Source organism: Lithobates pipiens, unplaced genomic scaffold (assembly GCF_037356315.1).
Source record: "Lithobates pipiens isolate NorthernLeopardFrog02 unplaced genomic scaffold, aLitPip1_a1.2 Scaffold_18, whole genome shotgun sequence".
Lineage (NCBI taxonomy): Eukaryota > Metazoa > Chordata > Amphibia > Anura > Ranidae > Lithobates > Lithobates pipiens.
Window position 1 is genome coordinate 543,719,220 of NW_027507758.1, and position 20,623 is coordinate 543,739,842.

Sequence of the window (20,623 nt, forward strand, 5' to 3'; positions counted from 1 at the left end):
GCACTCTACTTGGGCACTTTATACACAGCACATGGGATTGGTACCCACAGCACTCCAGCTGTATTTAAGCTAAACATCCCTGAGTCTTGCAATTCGTCATGAGACTTTTTCATTTGAAAACAGCTAGTTTAGTAAGTTAGCGCAACTTAAGATCTGACTTGTGAGACCCCAAGTCGCATGACATATGATATGCAATGTTATTCAATGAGAGCTGTCTTAATTAGCACTAATGAAGTGGCTCCGACCTCAGTACTTCCTCCACCGTTTCAACTTCAGTACAAAAGGTTCCTACACTACTGGATAGTTGACTTTTATCTTACTTGTGCCCATGGACTTTAATGGAAGTCACCTCCAAGACAAATCCTAATCTATATTGATGTGATTTGGATCTATAGGAAGATTACCCAGACAGTGCATGGCATGTTCATGTATGCTGTTATCTCTGCATAACTGCCCAAAACAACGTTTCTTCAAATTTGCATCAAGTCGCTTCAATATACATTATATATATTTTACATGCCAACTCACATTGTTAAATATATTCCACTTGGGAGCACTATATAGATTCGTAGCAGGGACACAATGCACCAGAAAACTACACCAAGCTGTCTATATACACTTTACTTACAGACTTTATATGCATTCAGATTGGAAGCTGTATACATTTTATACTTTTTTTTTCTTGTTGCATGTAATGAACTTACTTGTTTACTGTGTGGCTCAGGGCATAGAAGGAGGCTCTGCTTTGCTGGTACTGTGCCATGTTCAGAAGTTCACGCACGCGCTTAGTGCACGGTGATGGCAAGAGGCCAAGCGCATAGGTAACAGTATCAGTCAGTACTGGAGACATCTGCCCTGTCCGCAGCACCTGCAGTAGACCTCCGAAACATTCTGGAGTACCACATTGGGTCAGAGCTTGCAGTGTGACGGGGCTGGAATGGGAAATACGAATATATAATAAACAATTTAATAAATAAATACTTTAAAACTGTTCATATATATAGCTATAAATAAATAAAAATATAGATGTATATATAGATATCTATATATATATAGCTATGTATATAGTTATTTTTTATTATTAATATTATCTTTTTACTTTTCTAGACTCCAATAAAACATTTTCATAGAGAAATACTACAATACTGACACCTAGTGGCATTATGTGGTACTGATATCCCTGCTTCTTCAATAAATATGCAAAGTGCATTAACCCACAGATTTCCATTTATCAGATTTCCACTCATTGCAGCCAAATGTGCTAGGACACGCCCACTGTTGTGGTTTACATCATTATCAGGCTTTATTCTATAAGACCGATGGCTGAAAAATACTGTATAAAGCAACCATTGCTACAGCAGCTTGTACACTAAATAGCATTTTATTTTAAATACCAGTTAGAACAAAACCTTTGCTCTACGTTAACCCCATTGAATTACGTTTTAAGTTCTGAGCACTCTATGGTAATTGGAGTTGCACAGCTACATCGATTGATGCTACTTGAAGTTGTAATGCTGCTTGTAATACGTTTATTCTGTTAACAGCTATTTATATGATTATTATTATTATTATTATTTTACAAGAGTTATATAGTGCCAGCAGTTTGTGCAGCACTTTGCAATCTAAAGGGAGACAGTACAGTTACAATACAATTCAAGGGTTAAATGTGGTCCGCACCTGAGAGCTTACAATCTAATATGGAGGGATAAGTGGTATACAAGTTAATAACAGTGAGGGATGATCAGATGGGAGAATTAAAAGTTCAATTGTGGGATAACCTGAAAGGATGATTATTCAGAAATTGCCTAAGGCCCCTTTCACACTAGTGTTACTTGCCCTGCGCCTTGCGATTTCAAAGTCAAATGACAAGTCACACCCCATGATTTCCAATGAGCACCATTCATATCTGTGACTTCAAAGTAGTCCCTGCACTACTTTGGTCCAACTTTGATGCAACTTGAGGCCCATAGACACAGGCATTGCTTCAAGTTGTGTCAAAATCACAGCAAAGTCGCTGCAAAAAAGTGCGTGGCTTTCGGGTCGCACAAATGTGAAAGAGGCCTAAAAGTGGACAGAGTAGGAAGTAGCTGGACATATTGGGGTAGAGAGTTCCAGAGGAAGAGAGAGGCTCTGGAGAAGTCCTGTAGATAAGCATGGGAGAAGGAGACCTGGGAGCTAGAGAGTAAGAGGTCTTAGGAGGAGAGGAAAGGACTGTTTGGGTTATATATTCAGACAAGGTTAGTGATGTAGCTAAGGGCATAGCAATAAATGGCATTGTATTATAATTGTATTAGCATGTATAGGGCCATTGCAACTTAGACCATGGTAGAGCTGCACAATTAATCATCAAGAATCGTTACTGCAATCTTGACTAAGTGTTTCACAATTCTTTATATACAAAAAAATCTCTCTGCTCTTCTGAAGCCACAACCTTCAAAAGAAATGAAAAGAAAAACTCAAAACATCCTTTATCAGTTGAACTTCAGTATAAACATTGTAACAATTTGTCAATGGAATAGACTTTGTGTATAAGTGAAAAAAAGTTTAACCACTTAAACACTAAACCTTTTTCTGCCATTTGTTGGTTTCAAGTTAAAATCTTTTTTTTTGCCCAAAAATTAGTTAGAACCCTCAAACATTATCTTTTTTTTTGCCCAAAAATTTGTTAGAACCCTCAAACAATATATATATATATATATATATATATATATATATATATATATATATATAATGTTTGAGGGTTCTAACTAATTTTTTAGCAATGAAAAAGATTTAAACTTGAAACCAACAAATGGCAGAAAAAGGTTTAGTGTTTAAGTGGTTAAACTATATATATATATATATATATATATATATATATATATATATATATATATATATATATATATATATATTATATTTTAGTAGACACCCTAGAAAATAAAATGGTGGTTGTTGCAATATTTTATGTAAAACTGTATTTGTGCAGCGATCTTTCAAATGCAATTTTTTTTTGGAAAAAATTACTTGTGAATTAAAAGGAAAAAAAAAAAACTAACCAGTTTGCCCCTTTTTTTGTATAATGTGAAAGATTTTATATCACGAGAATCGTGACAGAATCATGATCTTTTTATTCTAAGCAAAAAAATTTTGATTCTTTTCTTGCCCAGAATCGTGCAGCTCTAGGCCATGGTAAATTCAATGAATGGAAAGTTTCAGTTTGAAATGAAAACTGCTATTTTCTTGGAAGAAATCTCTGCAGTCTTCACCTTGTAACCAATGGCTGACCTCTATCCTACGTTTGCTTATTGTTCTTAGTAACTTTTCAAATCCTAACAGAGTCATTGGGGTTGATTTACTAAAGTCAAATAGATTTTTCATTTTGCAAAGGGATTTTCCCCAGAGCTTACTGAATGAGCTAAAGGTCTGCTGACTTCCATTATCCAATCACGTGCAAGCAAAAATGCTGTTTTTTATTTTGTTTGAACATGATTACGGATTCTTTACAATGTGAAACTGTACAGCATTTACTCGGCTCTGGGACAAAGTCCCTTGCAAAATGAACAACCTATTGCCTTTTATTAAATCGACCCTATTACCTTGGTGTGGTCATGAGGTGATAATAGATTTCACCAGCAGGTGGCAATCAAGGAGTGGAAACGTTGGACTTTACAATAATAGAGAAGTCACATGTTAATAAAGAATTTACATTTTAGTTGAAAATCCACTCTGAAGAAAAGGGTCACCAGAATATCCAGCCAGTTTATTACTATGCAGAACATACCTTGACAGCTCCATAAGTCTTGGTACGAGTGGGCCCAGAGTTTCATTATTGAGGGATCTTAGCGCAGTCACTAGTTTGTGGAAGTGGTTTGCTCTCTGCTGGTTCTGCTCACTAGTAGACATTTTCTGCAGCACCATGAGGTTATCTATAACTGCATCTTCATTACTGGACTGGTAGTGTGAAGCCTCCAGGGCTAAGCCTTTGATGTATGCTGAGTCTGAAAGCACAACACATACAGTAGTTATTACTTTTATTCAAAACCAAATAGAATCAGTTATGTTTTGAATGTTTGCTTTGCAGCGTTTCGGTCATGAAGGCGTAAAACCCCATTTACGCAGATGCAGAGCTAAAAGCTTGAATTCTAGACAGATTGGTCAACATCTTTGACCTGATACCCAGAGGATGAGGATATCAGAGGGCTAAAGGGATAGGCGAATATGACAAACACACCATCCATTCGGTGGATACTGCAGGCTGTACCGCCTAACATACCTCACAAAATGGGTGTAAAATGACGATTCTCACCTGAAAATTCTCTGTTGTTGGTTTTTGACACGTCTTCCAGTTTTAATGTTTGTGTCACTTTAGCCATCATGCCATATTGTTTTCTGTAATACATAAAGAGAAGTGTTGAAGCCTATGTCCAGGGAAAAGAATGTGCTCCTCCTACATTACAAGGGTTAAAAGCTGGTTCAGGTATGGTGGCTGTAAAAAGCAGTTATACATACCTGGTCCCCGATACAGCCTGACGGTGCTGTACACATGACAGGGCAGCGGCAATTTTCACTCAAACTGACTCAGGCGGTACTGCCTGTCGAACTCTCCTATTGCGTTCAATAGAAGCACACCGCAAACCACAAGGCACACACTTGGCTCATGGTTGCAGTGTAATTTTTCCCTAAAATATCCCCCTTGGGATAAAAAAAAAAACAAGCAGACGTCCAGGAGGGGGCAGGATTACCTCCTGCACACCCGCCAACCACTACTTTACCACCCCCTGACCTACATCTTCATTCTCTATTACTTAATGCAGCCAGAATTGATTCTGCTATGGCTTAACTGGGAGTACACATTCTAAAGCCTGTGCTTTGTAACTTCAGTAACCTCATGCTTTTTTTTTTTTGCTTTATGTAACACCAGTCCCCTTAAAACTTCCAAAGAAGTAAAGAATCTGATTGGTCACTGTGGGAAACTTCTAAATAACAATATTTTTTTGTACAAGTATTTTAGTTAGTGACAGGAGCAGTAGGCATCTTTGGGAACTCCTATTCCTCACCACACTCAAGCATTACCATGCTACCAACCAGGCCCAGACTGGCCATAAGGCACACCGGGCCTTTGCCCTGGATAGGAGGGACGGCATATAGAGGAACTGATCCATCCATTCCTCTCCTGCCGCTTCTGAATGACTGCTTCTCCTCCTCTCTCTCCTGCAGGCATTCAGTGGCAGCAGGAGAGAAATGGATGGACCGCTTCCTTTATATGTCGCCCCACCGCCTCTCCAATCCATCTTCTTTTTGCTGCCCCTGTCCTCTCCCCCTGGCCCCCCGTCCTCCCTGGGAGTCTGTCAGGATGGAGAGCAGAAAGGGGCTGGTAAATATGTAATTTATTGGCCCCTTCCTTGTCTGAATGGACAGTCAGTAATCTCTACCAATCATTGGCTTTGTCAATTCATAACTGAGGCATAGTAAACAGTGCTTACTAAGTTTATGAATAAACAGACAGAGCTATTCCTGTTTATTCATTCTTTGCAGCTGCGGCTTCAGAGATGGAGATTGTCCTCAGTCACCTTTCTCTGTCTAAAAGGTGAGATGTCAGGGATCTGATCAAACCCCTGATATCTCACCAAAGCCCCCCGATGGGGCTCTTAAAAAAAATAAAAAATAAACTGTAAAAAATAAACGAAAAAAATAAAATGGTAAAAAACAATAAAAAAATTATAAAAAAAAAAAACTTCTGACACCAGTGGTGGAGCTACCAGGGTCTAAAATGTCGGGCCTATTTTTTGTCCCAGTCTGGGCCTGCTACCTACAATGGACTGTGTGTTCTGGCGGACTAGAGCAATTCCCATGTGAAAAAAGGAAGCATTAAGCAAGTAGGCTGTGCTCCCTGTGCGATTTTAAACATTCAGTTGTTAGTTGTGACTGGAGTATACTTTTAAGCCTGGAAGAGAAGCGGTTTAACCCCAAGATGCGTAGGGGGTTTTCACTATCAGGGCAATAAGGATGTGGCATTCTCTTCCACAGTTGGTGGTGTTAGCGAGAAGTATTGATAGTTTTAATAGACTCTTGGATTTGCATCTTAGCGAACACAACATACAGGGATATGGAAAATGATTATCAACATTCAGACACATACACCTACACAGGTTGAACTGGATGGACTAGCATCTTTATTCAACCTTGCCAGCTATGAACCTATAAGCCTTTCCCCGGTTCCACTAAACCCTGATCCCACCAACCAAATCTCACCCTAGTCCATCCAACTGCATCCATGCTTGGACAATCCATGTCCATGTTCATTTAAATATTAATGCAAGCAGACGTAAAATATTTTGTATAACACTAACTTGTGAGAAAATGGAAGGAACAGGTGAGTCTCCACACAGGATGCGTCTGAAATGCACTTTCGTCTGGGGTCCATGCTGTACTGGCATGACTGGCTGCTACTGAGCAGGGTGGACAATGGAGCATTCTGGGAAGAGAAATTGTTAAACCAATTATGTAGGCTCTTATAAAAAATACAAGTTTCCATAACCCACAGCAAGCAATCAGGTAAAAAATATATGAAACTGGCACTGTTAAGAACAACTGCTATGGCCACAAAGCCAGATCCAAACCAGCAATAAAATAACTGCTGGAAAATAAAAGGTTAAATTAAATTGGTAGCTGCAGGCTAATAAAGACAGTTGTTAGCCTGACACCTGTAGATGTTTAGATTCAGGGTGTCAATGGCTATCATGGTACAACACCGTGCTGCCAGGTTGACACAGGGAATTAGTTGCAAATTATCATTTTTATAGTCATTTCGACTCTCCACTCTTTTAGTGCTCTTTAAACACTCAAAAAACGGTCATATAACAAATGTACTATAGTCATTGCATAAAAGGAAACCAAACCCAGTTTAATCCCCCTCAAGTGGCTTAGGTGTCAATTACATGTCTTGACCTCAGACAGAACTTTTTTGCTTTGACAGGCAAAGAATACAACAAAACAACAGCACACACAGCTACCCCTGAGAGGTAAGGATGCCTTATAACAACAGCCTAAGATTTAGATACTGAATAGTTTAATAAAATCGAATACGCCTAGGACATTACTTACTATATGTATGGCTCTTGGCCAGTTCTTTTTAATTTTAGATGTCACTGATAATCAAAAAATAATCAGATTTGTCCCAACTAAGGGTAGCCAATTATGGTTCAATTTCCTCATGTTCAGCACATGGGCTGATTGGGAGAAAAGCAATTGATTACCCCATCCACCCAAACAGCGTGGACCGAGGAACTTCCACTAACGTCTATTGTATGCAGGCAACTACAGCACCTACGGCTGCTGGAATACCATGGAACTGCCAGACAGTGACTGCATCTGAAAGGACACTGGCTGATAATTCTTCAACCCGGTTTTAGTGTATTTTCCAGTCAAGCCTGGTGGTGCTTGAAGGGCCTTCCATGGTTTGAAGTCAGCCGTTTCAGCAGGAAAAGTGACACAACTTACCAGTCCTTTGAAGAGAGCGATGGGGCTGACGTAGTCTCTGAATGGTGTGAACTGGTCACATGTCCTCAGATTCCTGGTCACTTTTACATCTGTGTCTCCTTTCTTCCCAGACACACTGACCTCACTGGTGCATTTACCATACACAGTATCCTGAAAACACAAAAAACAAAGACAAACAAGTATAAAAAATACTGAGCTCCATGAAGATTATACAATTATAATCGGTGAAGGGCTGACGTATAAAAGTGCTACCAGCAATACTGAGAATCATTGATCTATGCTGACAATGCAGTGATTCTCAGTATTGCTAGTAGTCATCACTTTAATTCTACAAATAATATGGCACCCATGCCAGGCTGCTTTAAGACTTTAGTGGGCCTTATCCAAAGGTTTATTATGGGCATTTTACCACCAACACATCAATCAATGTAGTAAAGAGCAAGAAGTCTTACCACGGTACCAGTCTCCTGTGTCTCATCTGGAACAAGGAGTGATGAGATAATTCCTCTCTTTATGTTTAATACATTAACAGGCTCATCATTTTGTGGATATAAGATGACCTGCTTCCCATCCACAATACTGAAACTCACTTCATACCTATAAGCAGTAACATTAAGTCAATAAAATGCATCACCATGAGTGGCTGATATATTATCTCAATAGGTGTTAATAGAGAAAGTAATTGCACTTATCTACTAAAAACGCCCTCTAGTGGCTGTTCTACAGATTGCTATATTAATACAGTATCCAGGATAAGAAAAAAAAATGTGAAAGTCACAAATTACTTTAAGGTCGAGCTGAAGGCAAAACTTTTTTCATTTTGGATAGCGTACTTAAATAAATACAGCCCCTGCCAGGTTTGTTTTTTCCATATGTGTCCCACTGGGAAGATTTCCCTTCACTTCCTGTCTAATAACCAAAACAGGAAGCAGAAGGAAATCTCTTCAAAGGATTGCCAGCTTTAGTGTCCCCATTGCAGGACTTCCCATCTCTTACTATTTTGGGGACAAATCAATGATAATATTAACTAGGCTACATAGACATACAGCATGAAACGTCTTAATAGACTCTCTTTTTAAGTTTTTATTGCTGTCTGTGTGCCCATTGGGGAGATTCACCACTCCGGTTGTCTTAATTGTCCAAAAGTCTTGAGTTGTCCCCAGAACAAGAGGTAAGGCAAAATTGTCCAATAGGGACACCTGTCTAAGGGGTAAATTGCCCTAATTTTGGGAGATTTCCTTTTACATCCAGTTGCGCCACTAAGGCAGGAAGTGGAGGGACATTTTCCCAATGGTATACTTACAGTAAAAACTTGAACCGGCAGGGCTTTTAACCCTTCCCTATTATAACCAAAATCAATTTTGGCTATACATACACCTAAAAATATGCCCATGCTACAATACACTACACTTTATCTGTATAGGAATGCTTGACTTTAAAATATTGTGATTGTCTAGTTTAGACCACTTTATATATTTCTCAAATGCATACAGGAGCCCCTTTTCCCCTATTATTTACAATGTCTTGGAGTATATATACTGTAGTTCAGCTATTGAAAGAACTGTGTGCTTAAAGCGGGAGTAAACCCAGTTTAAAAAAAAACTTACATTCCCGGCATGCCGGAAATGCTAACTTTTGTTGTGCTCTCAATCAAATTTTCAAACCATCCAATGTCTGGTTTCATGACTGATCACATGTACAGCATTAGAGGCCAAGGTGGCAGCTTCCTTGACTGAAAACTTTGGAAGGGTTTTAAGAAGTGCCCTGATCTATCTAAAAGATCAAATTGCAATAATAATTGTCACCAGCAGAGTGCACTACGTGTACTGGAATAAGAAGGGAGTTGGTTGAGTGTGGAGACCTTGATGGCTTTCACAAAGGCGTCCATCCTTTCTTCCTACTAACCATAAGTCTAATGAACATTAATTATGATGTCTCTACTTTTTAAAGACGTTATAAGCTAAATAAAAATAAAAAAACTGTTCCATGAATCCAAATGGGTGAGATGTTCACTTTAAATATCCAACCTACTTACTTGGACATAGCATTGGAGAAGTCCTCAGAGTTCTTGGACTTCTTGTAGATTGCTTTGCCCTCTGAGTTTACTCCGTACACCTCTCGCAGGGTGCACTGTTTTATCCTCAAGATGAAGTTGCATGGCTGGGGGACTTCCAGTTCCACCTATGACAAGCACCAAATAGGTTCACACTCCAACCTGTACGCTAAATGTGAATTTATACGTATATATGAGTGATCTAGTTCTGCTAACTTACCTTGCAGTTGAATTTGGATCCACTTTGTGAATCAGCTGTACCTGTCACTCCACTGGAGGTTTCTGCCTCATAATTATATGTGTATTTCCTAAGATGTTTGAATTTTGTTGAATCTCCTGGAATGAAAACCTAAGTATTAGGTGGATAAGCAGCATTTTTCAAACTATAGACCTACTAAAGACCTTTAATACATATTTCCTGGGGACTAACCATGCAATGGGGTTGATTTACTAAAACTGGAAAGTGCAAAATCTGTACATGGTAGCCAATCAGCCTTTAACTTCAGCTTGTTCAATTGAGCTTTGACCCAAAAAAAAAGAAGATGATTGGCTACCACCAGATTTTGCACTCTCCGGTTTTAGTAAATCAACCCCAATGGCTTTGTACTCCCAGTGGACTTACGGTACGTAATAATGTTATCAATGTAGGGTTAAACTCTTCAAATAGATAATTGGTGATATTGTAAGAAATGTTTGGATTAAAAAGCAGAGCAAAGAATCTAAAAAAAAAAGTCTCTGTAAGAAGACAAACCTTAGTTTATAAATTACATTTTATTTCAAAGCCACTTTTTGCACAAGCCTGATTTATGTACACTTTTATCACATTACCCCATATGTCATTGTGGGTGCATTTTTAATGTTTATTCACACATATATATATATATATATATATATATATATATATATATATATATATATATATATGTATATATATATATATATATATATATATATAGATATATATATATATATAGATATATATATATATATATAGATAGATAGATAGATAGATTGCATAAGTAAAAAATCTATATATCTATATCTATCTATCTATCTATCTATCTATCTATCTATATATATATATATATACATATATATATGTGTGTATGTATATATATATATGTATATATATATATATATATATATATATATATATATATATATATATATATATATTACATAAGTAAAAAATCTATATATCTGTATCTATCTATCTATATCTATCTATCTATATCTATCTATATATATATATATATATATATATATATATATATATATATATATGTATGTATATATATATATATGTATATATATATATATATATATATATATATATATATATATATATATATATATATATATATAGATAGATATATATATATATATATATATATATATATATATATATATATATATATATATATATATATATATATATATATATATATATATATATATATATATATATATATATATATATATATATATATATATATATATATAGATAGATAGATAGATAGAAGACATTCATAAGCAAAAAATCACATAGGTAAAAGATCTGTTGCCCAAGGCTATGGTCCTGTGCAGTCAGCATTTAAATGTTTGACCAGCTGGATTTTTATTTTAATCAGGTTTTGAATTATGTTCTGAAAATAAATGATTGCATGGGGGACAAAAGCAACCTTATGTAACCAGTCACATAAAGCTGCATTCGGTTGGTCTTTTCTGTTCCCTACCAAAACTCTGCAGATTATTATTGTCCAGGGAGAATTTAGTAAATCATAACTTTAACCTGGAGGCCAAAAGACTAGTTGAAAACCTGTTAACTGCTTGGCCTCTGGAAGATTTACCTCCTTTCATGACCAGGCCATTTATTGCGATTAACTGACAATTGCGCAGCCGTGCAACGCTGTACCCAAATAAAAAGTATGTCCTTTTTTTCCCCCACAAATAGAGCTTTCTTTTGGCGGTATGTGATTTATTTTTCGTGCTATAAATGGACAAAGACCAACAATTTGGAAAAAAAAAACAATATTTTTTCATTTCTGCTATAAAACATATCCAATAGAAAAATGTAAAAAAATATATAATTTTATCATCATTTTAGGCCAATAAGTGTTCTGCTATGTATTTTTGGTCAAAAAAATCCCAATAAGCATATTTATTGAGTGGTTTGCGTAAAAGTCATAGCATCCACAAATTGTGGGGTATTTTTATTTATTTATTATTATTTTTTACTAGTAATGGCGGCGATCAGCAACTTAAAGTGGGACTGCGATATTGTGAAAGACAAATCGGACACTAACTGACACTTTTGACACTTTTTGAGGATCAGTGATACTAATACAGTGATCAGTGCTAAAAAATATGCACTGTCACAGTACTAATGACACTCACAGGGAAGGGGTTAACATTAGGGGCAATAAAAAGGGGGGGGGGGGGGCGTTTAACAAAGAGAAGGTATAGATCCATGTCCCTGCTTTGCAAGAAAACAAGATCAATCCCTTCCCTCCTCACAGAACGGCAATCTGCCTGTGTATTGAATAATCGTGTAAGGTGTCAGCGGACATCGAGTTCTTGGAACCCACGCTGGGCTCCCACTGTGTGTGATCACAACAAAAACGGGGCTGCAGCATGCATTCGTGCCCCAGACCCAGACGTGTCAGATCACGTAGTAAGTGAGCTGGCACAGAGCGGCCACCCTGCTGCAGTATATGTACGGTGGGCCATCCGCAAGTGGTTAAACTCATCATACACATTACAATCTGATTGTACAATCTTTTTGGGATATACCATCAACTATGAAGTCAAGGGCCTGTCTGACTGGATATAAAACAATTGGATAGTTTTGGAAGGTCCTTATATTAAACCGTTTTATTCAATCTAGAGGCGATTGCACAACGATTGAGCTTTACTTTGTCTAATTAGTGAATAGCTGCATGTCCAGGAGCAGTGGCACAGCAATAGCTGTAGCAGCCCACACGGCTACTATGGGACATGGGGTCACCCCATTAGGGAGGAACACCAAACTCTGTCACAGATCACCCTCAATGCGGGAGGAAGGATTTGCTTAGCTGTCCTAACATTGTAGAATATTGCCCTCTGCTATATTCTGAAATGAATCCTGTACACCTATTGTTGTCATAAGTCCCAGATTTTGTCCTCCGTTAAAAACTTTATAGGGCAGCTGAAACCATTATAGTTATTATCACTATTATTGCTACTACAACTTTAACTGTTATCCACAGCTCTCTATTAGAATACTGACTGCTGACAGCTCTTAGTTTACATTCAAGTTAAGATAAGATTAATGACACATTGGGGTTGATTTACTAATACTGGAAAGTGCAAAATCTGGTGTAGTTGTACATGGTAGCCAATCAGCCAATCAGCTTCTAACTTCAGCTTGTTTAATTAACCACTTCTGGACCGCCAACCGCACATATAATGCTCCACGGAGAGGCAGAATGGGGATCTGCCTATGTAAACAAGGCAGATGCCCATTCTGAAAGGGGACAACACTGAGATCGGCTATTCCTAGTGATCAGGAACGACGATCTCTGTGTTATTCCAGTGAGCCCATCCCCCACACAGTTAGAACACATTCTGAGGGAACACAGTTAACCCTTTGAACACCCCTCGTGTTAACTCCTTCCCTGCCAGTGTCATTTATACATTGAGCAGTGCATTTTTTTTTTTTTAGCACTGATCACTATACAGACATACCCCACGTTTAAGTACACAATGGGGATTATTTACTAAAGCTGCAAAGTGCAAAATCAGGCTCACTTCTGCATTGAAACCAATGAGCTTCTAACCCCAGCTTGTTCAACTAAGCTTTGGTAATAAAACCTGAAATATACGCTTATAGGGATTTATTTGTTTACCAAAAATATGTAACAGAATAGATATCGTCCTAAACTGTTGAATAAATTAGTTTTTTTATTACTTTTTTTTTTTTTGCTATCTATTATAGCAAAAAGTAAAAATTGTATTTTTTTTTTTTTTTTAATTTATGCTTTTTTTGATCATAGCAAAAAAAACAAAAAACGCAGAGGTGATCAAATACCACCAAAACAAATCTCTATTTGTGGGTGGGAAAAAAGGACATTTTGTTTGGGTAAAGTGTCACAAGGGGGTAAATCCTTCCGGGGGGTGAAGTGTTTAAGCCAAAAATAAAATATGGAAGATGCTTGGTTTCTCTGCAAAGCTGCACCTGTTTTTGCACTCTCCAGTTTTAGTAAATTGACCCAATATTGTCTCGGCACTCCGAGCTGCTATAGAGTGGGGGCACCATTAAAATTTCGCTATGGGGCCCCAGGATTCATTATAATGCGCCTGTCCAAAAACTCTTTTTCTAATTGACAACAGCTCAATTCACAAATTTTTAACTCAAGAATAAAAAGCTTTCTTTTCAGTCTGAAGGCACATTTTTAAAACATCGGCTTTGTGAATTAAACCTTTTATTCCCTTTAAATATGTTGTGTTACTGAGCAGTCTTCTAGCTGTCTTATTGCTGCATGGACAGTAGAGGGCGGTGTTGCCTCATTTTAGACAGCTTGAACATTGGTCATCTTAGAATAAGCAACAGTTCTTTTCCTATTATGTGCTGTACAGAACAGCATGTATCCTCTGTTCCAGGGAGCAAGGGTGGCCTCCAGCCTTCGTTACAAAGGTTAAACACACAGTACACATTTCATGATCAGTAAAGATTAGCAGCAATAAATAATTATCCACACTGATAGGACCAATATGAAGTCAGGGTTCACATCTGATGTTTACCTCTACTAAAAACATTAAGAAATTCTGTATGTTGCAACCCTGGAAATCACCCTGATCCCTTGTAATCCTTTTAGTACAGAAGATCAGAGGCTGAATTTACCCCCACAGTACAATTGGTAATTTCCACATTGATAAAAAAACAGAACATGTAGTATAATGGTCTTACTTGAACAGCTCGGGCTCTGGCTGTCTGACCCATCATCTTCTGCAAAAAAAAAAAAAAAAGAAACAATGAAAAAGGTTTCCAAATTTATCCAAATTTATACAATACATAGGATATATATATATATATATATATATATATATATATATATATAATTACAGAAAAGATATATATATATATATATATATATATATATATATATATATATATATATATATATATATATATATAGAGATATAGATATATAAAACACTTGTTGTGTATTCTATTCTGGCTTTGATATATATTGCAATGGGGTTGATTTACTAAAACTGGAGAGTGCAAAATCTCAAAATCTGGAACAGTTGTGCACTGTAGCCAATCAGCTTCTAACTTCAGATTGTTCAATTAAGCTTTGAGAAAAAAAACCTGGAAGCTGATTGGCAACTATGCATGGATGAACCAGATTTTACACTCTCCAGTTTTCGTAAATCAATTCCTCTTTTCCTCTTTCCCCTGAGATCATGCACCCTCTATTCCTCCAAACAAAAATGAAATCAGGAATATAAGGAACAATAAAAACAATCAATGGAACATGACTGTAGATTTAACATTAGACTATATGAAGACGCAGACCTAACATTAGACCTAAGAAAGACTTATGCCCCATACAAATGATCGGACTTTCCGACAACAAAGCCGTGGATTTTTGTTCGAAGGTTGTTGGCTCCAATTTGTCTTGCACACACACGGTCACACAAATGTTGGCCAACAATTACGAACGTGGTGACGTACAAGACGTATGTGATATCTCCATTATGAACACTAGTTTTACAAGACCGATCGTTTCCGGCCCGTACTTGATTCCGAGCATGTGTGAACTTTTGTGCGACGGACTTGTGTACACGTGATCGGAAAGTCCGACAACAAAGTTTTGTTGGTGGAAAATTTGAGAACCTGCCAGCCAACATTTTTTGGCGGAAAGTCTTACAACAAATGTTTGATTGAGCACACACACGGTCGGATTTTCCGCCAACAAGCTCACATCCAACATTTGTTGTCGGAAAATCTGATCGCGTGTACGGGGCATCAGATTTAAAATTAGACCTAATAAAGAGTTAGGCCGCGTACACACGGGCGGACTGTCTGACGGACTTGGTCCGCTGAAACGTGTTTCAGCGGACAGTCCGCTCGTGTGTGGGCTTCAGCTGACTTTTTCAGCGGACAGTCTGGCGGACTAAGTCTTTCGGAATTTCCGTAATATTGTCCGTCCAACTTTGGTTTCAGCGGACAGTCCGCTCGTGTGTAGGCAAGTTGGACGGACTAAGTATGGCACATGCTCAGAAAGGATTTACACGGCCGAAAGTTGCATTGCAGTGTATTGGACGTCGTATTTCTAGTCCCGTCGTACGTGCTGTACACGTCATCGCGCAAGCTTTCAGCGGACTGTCTGTTCATCGTGTGTGGTCAAGTCCGTTCATTCAAAAGTAGGACGGACTGTCTGTCGGATTGTCTGACGGACTTAGTTGGCCAGACAGTCCGCCCGTGTGTACGCGGCCTTAGACTTACATTAGACTTAAGAAAGAATGAAGCAGACCAACTACAAGTAGAGATGGAGCTCACATAATCCACCACCCATCAAAAAAGTTGGTTCTTTTGTTGCTTAAAGTACTGTATATTTTGTTTCTGCTAGAGCAAGGAAGGAAAAGTGTATAGCCTCTGGAAGCATGAGTTAAGTAAAATGGGAAGGGAGTCTACAATCATCCAATATATGAGAAATGGAGAGCAAGGGAGGTCTGTCCCCAACTGATCCCCCAAAAACCAGGGAAAAATGGACTATTGCAGTACTGGTTTGATTGATATAAATTCAAATTATAATAGGTAAATAAATAATTTTATTAATACAAAATGTATATCAAATAAAAAATATACAAGAACAAATACATATTAAAATGCATGATGAACAGTCAATATATATTTGTTCATGTATATTTTTTATTTCATATCAATTTTGTACTAAAAAAATATATTTATTAACCTATTATATAGTTACATAGTTAGTAAGGTTGAATAAAGACACCAGTCCAACCTGAGTGAGTATCTACAATTGTCCCTATCCCTGTATATTGCACACTCACATCAGTCCCTACACTCAAGGAGCCCACAATCAAGGTCCCCATTCATATGCTAGGGCCAATTTTGGACAGAAGTCAATTAGCCTACCTGCATGTCTTTGGAGTGTGGGGGGAGGCCGGGGTGCCTGGGGGAGGCCCACGCGGGCACGGGGGGAACATGCAGGCTCCAGGCGGGTAGAGTCGGGGTTGGGATTTGAACCAGTGATCCTTTTTACTGCTAAGTGAGAGTGCTAACCACTACGCCACTGTGTCGCCATATATATATATATATATATATATATATATATATATATAATTTGGATTTATATCAATCAAACCAGTACTAGTCTATTTTCCTTGTTTTATTGGGGGATCGGTTGGGGACCATTTTAGAGCAAGGAAGGGCTTAACGTGTATGTAAATCCAAATGGCTTAATGCATTGTGGTTGATTTTCTAGAGAAGTAGAAGCTGTTCATATATGCAGAAGATGTATTCACTTTGAATACCCAATCATGTAGAGAGGATTTTTTAAATTCCATTCTCTAAATTGAACAGTCTTTAGTAAATCAACCCTATTAAGTCATTAACCCAGATTTAAGTATGCACAGTAATGCTGTTGACTTTTTTCCAAATTTCCTGAAATGCACTTTCTGATTCGGTCAGAATTTACCAAAACCGTTAGGACAGTATAACATCCAGGTAACCAGCATTGCTCTCAAGACAGATTTATCATAAGGACTTATTCAAAACAACAGTGCAAAATGCAATGACATTGTGCAAAGTAAAGTAACCCTTCAGAATGTGTTGGCAGATCTGTCAAAGAGACAAATAATTTTTGGCTGCTGTGGATTACTGCACCTTACATCCAAAGACTGGACTGGACACTAAGATGATGCACAGTGGTATATTCTTTAATGCCTTGTACACACGGTCGGAAATTCCGGAGGAAAAGGTCGGATCGGATTATATTGTCGGAAAATCCGATCGTGTATGGGCTCTATCAGACATTTTCCATCGTAAATTCCGACGGAAAAAAATTGAGAGCAGGATCTAAAATTTTCAGACAAAAAAATCCGATCAGACTTTTGTGGTCGGAATGTCGGACCATGTGTACAAGGGCTAAGTCTTATACAGAATACACCACTCAATGTGATTACTGAAGCCCTGAAACCAGATGGTTAATGATGATGATGATTTTTCAGGTTGATACAGTATTTTGCACATAGTTATATCACTTTGCACTGCCTTCTTCCATAACACCACATAGATATTTAATCTGTGGTGCATTTCTCAAATGTCCCCTTATTCATCAAACCTCAAAATTTGAACCATTAGCTCAAAGTCATATAATATCTATGTGAACATTAACCATTTTCCAAAAAGTTTTTTTGATATCAGAATCAGAATCTCTATGTACACAAACACACATATAATACATGTTTTCCATTAGATGATCTTCAAACATCTTTTAGTTTTTTATTAGATAAATGCACACACTTTGTATCTATGTTTCATGGGGTCATTTTAATTAAAGAGATTATATCACTACATTCCTCAGAGAAGTAGGCGATGGTTCATGTCACCAGAATCAACCAAACTGAAAAATCAGTTGGGGATCAACCAACTTTTAGAGCAACTATTCTCAACCAGGGCCAATGGAACCTTAGGGTTCCTTCAGAGGTTGCTGGGGGTTCTTGGGATATGGCTGACCGGCTTTTCATCTGATGGTGCCTACACAGTTTTGGCTTTTACACCACTTTACAGAGGCAGCAGCATAACGCCCATGATCTTTTTTGCTGCCTCTATGGGTGCCATTTTGGCCATCACTTTAGGAGGGCATTCTGCCCAATGACCACCACTGTAAGGGGGTCATTCCCCCAATAACCCATAATGTAAGAGACATTTGTTCCACTGACCATCATAGTAAGGGGCATTCTTTCCACTGACCACCAATGTAAAGGGGGTATTCTACCCATTGGTTATCAACATAAAGGGGGCATTCTTTCCACTAGCCACTAATATAAAGAGCAGTGCAATCTTAGAAAGACAGACAGAGCATGTAAACAAGTACCTCCCTGAATATTTCACCAACATGCATTTCACCAAATTTACCAAACTTCTTTCTAAAGGTAACTAAGGAACTATATGTTTGTGCATGCTGAGAGTTGGAATTCTTTAGTAACTGGAGTAGATAGATAGATAGATAGATAGATAGATAGATAGATAGATAGATAGATAGATAGATAGATAGATCTATCTATATATTACATACAGTATATGTGTAAGTGTATATGTATAAAAGTAATACATATGTACTGTATATAAACTATCAGGGCCAAGAGTGCCTAATTTATATACAATAAACATGTTTTAAAATACTGTTTAATCAGTAATATTATTATCATTATTGTAACATTTGTTATAGTGTAGATTCATTTTTGACATTTTTTATTTTTATTTTATTTTAATTATTTTAAATTCAATTTTACTTTTCAGTTACAACTATTGCCATTAGATGAAGTCCTATAATCAACCAGCAATTAGCATCTTCACTACCAATAATATAAACAGTAGTGATATAATGTACAATCTATTACAAACATTTGCAACAAAGAATGAACTTCCTATGACATTCAATGTCAAGAATAACCATTGCATTCCCTTTAACAATGTAAAATAACTCAACATTTTATAATCCTAGCTGTAAATAAATCCAGTTGTAATAGAAAGTTCAATGTTACAGCAAACTGGAACATTTGATGCATTAAAGGGCCAACAAACCTAAAATATTTGCATAAGTAATAACCAAATCAAACCTGAAGATATCCAAGATAAAGTTTGGAGTTATAACATAAAGAGGAAGGCTTGCTGTTTACTTTTCCTGGGGTAAAAACTTAGCCTCTTTCCAGCCTAAAATGACTGATCTATAGGAAAGCTCAAGCACAACACATGCTGATAACAAAAACAATATCAAGCTCTATAAAATCCTTGGAAATGCCTATATTTTTTGTATTTTAAGATTAGTAGCCCTGAAAGAAAGAAAGAAAACTATTTTTTTTTTAAATAATAACTAGGGGGAAATATATATAAAAAAAAATAAAAAAAAATATATATATATATATATATATATATATATATATATATATATATATATATATATATATATATATATATATAAAATTAAAACCAGCGGGCTCACTGGTGGCATTCATATGATTGCCAGCATCCTCAAATATATATAGATTTGATAATAAACACATCCGTGGTACAATAATCCACTACTTACGGGCAAACGTGCAGCTGCTGGTGAACAGCACAAGAAGTAAGAGTGTCCTAGTGCCCATGGTGAGCTGCAGAAGCTCTCAGGCACCCCTTAACTCCTTTATCACCAATCCTGGCTGCTGTTCTTCTGTCCCAGAGAGAGAATAAGACTTTTGCTTTGGACCTGAATTTATATAGGCAGGAAAACCAGCTGAGGCATTGTGTTTAGAAGTTCAGAGCACATTGCAAAAGGTCCAAAGGGTAAAGTTTTGCTTCGCAGATTAGTGTGATGACCTGGGCCTAGGTCTGGGAAAACAACACAATAGCAGTGATAGCACAGGCATCTCAAGAGAGAATTACCATTTATTCAATATATTCTATCACAATTGTATTGCGTTTTAATATCTTACATTGGAAAGTGATTTTTTTATTATATCATACATGTACATGATTTTCACAGAATTGCAGAGACAGACACACATTTTAAAAGTTTGTAAATTGACTAAATAGTCCAAGATTCTTTTTTTCCACATTATAAATCAGATTAGTTTAATGTGGGAGTTAAACAAAAAATAAATTGTGCAGCAGCATTTAAAATGTAAAAATAACTGTGTTTTGGATTAAAAGCGAAATTTATAAAAATGATAAAAGGTTATCATTCAATCCAGGTTTGCATTCATTTAAAAAAATAATTAACTGCACTGGCAGAGCTTGAGGGGTCCCAGGGGTCGCAATGGCCCAGCTGCCTCCCTGTCACAGTAGGGTTTCCACCGGCAGAATTTACTGGA

At 37.1% G+C, this 20,623-nt stretch overlaps 1 protein-coding gene across 1 annotated transcript in view; it reads right to left on the reverse strand.

Annotated features, from left to right (window-relative positions):
- The window catches only part of APOB (apolipoprotein B), a 52,609-nt gene extending 32,602 nt beyond the window's left edge, over positions 1–20,007 (reverse strand). Inside the window, exons 1-10 of the mRNA XM_077488851.1 lie at positions 19,861–20,007; positions 14,484–14,522; positions 9,756–9,871; positions 9,518–9,663; positions 7,935–8,079; positions 7,483–7,632; positions 6,333–6,457; positions 4,289–4,371; positions 3,764–3,980; positions 705–932 (exon numbers count right to left, since the gene is read on the reverse strand). Of these exons, the coding sequence (XP_077344977.1) occupies positions 705–932; positions 3,764–3,980; positions 4,289–4,371; positions 6,333–6,457; positions 7,483–7,632; positions 7,935–8,079; positions 9,518–9,663; positions 9,756–9,871; positions 14,484–14,522; positions 19,861–19,918 (1,307 nt within the window). The 5' untranslated portion in view covers positions 19,919–20,007. The remainder of the gene's footprint in view (positions 1–704; positions 933–3,763; positions 3,981–4,288; positions 4,372–6,332; positions 6,458–7,482; positions 7,633–7,934; positions 8,080–9,517; positions 9,664–9,755; positions 9,872–14,483; positions 14,523–19,860) is intronic.
- Positions 20,008–20,623: the final 616 nt, after the last annotated feature.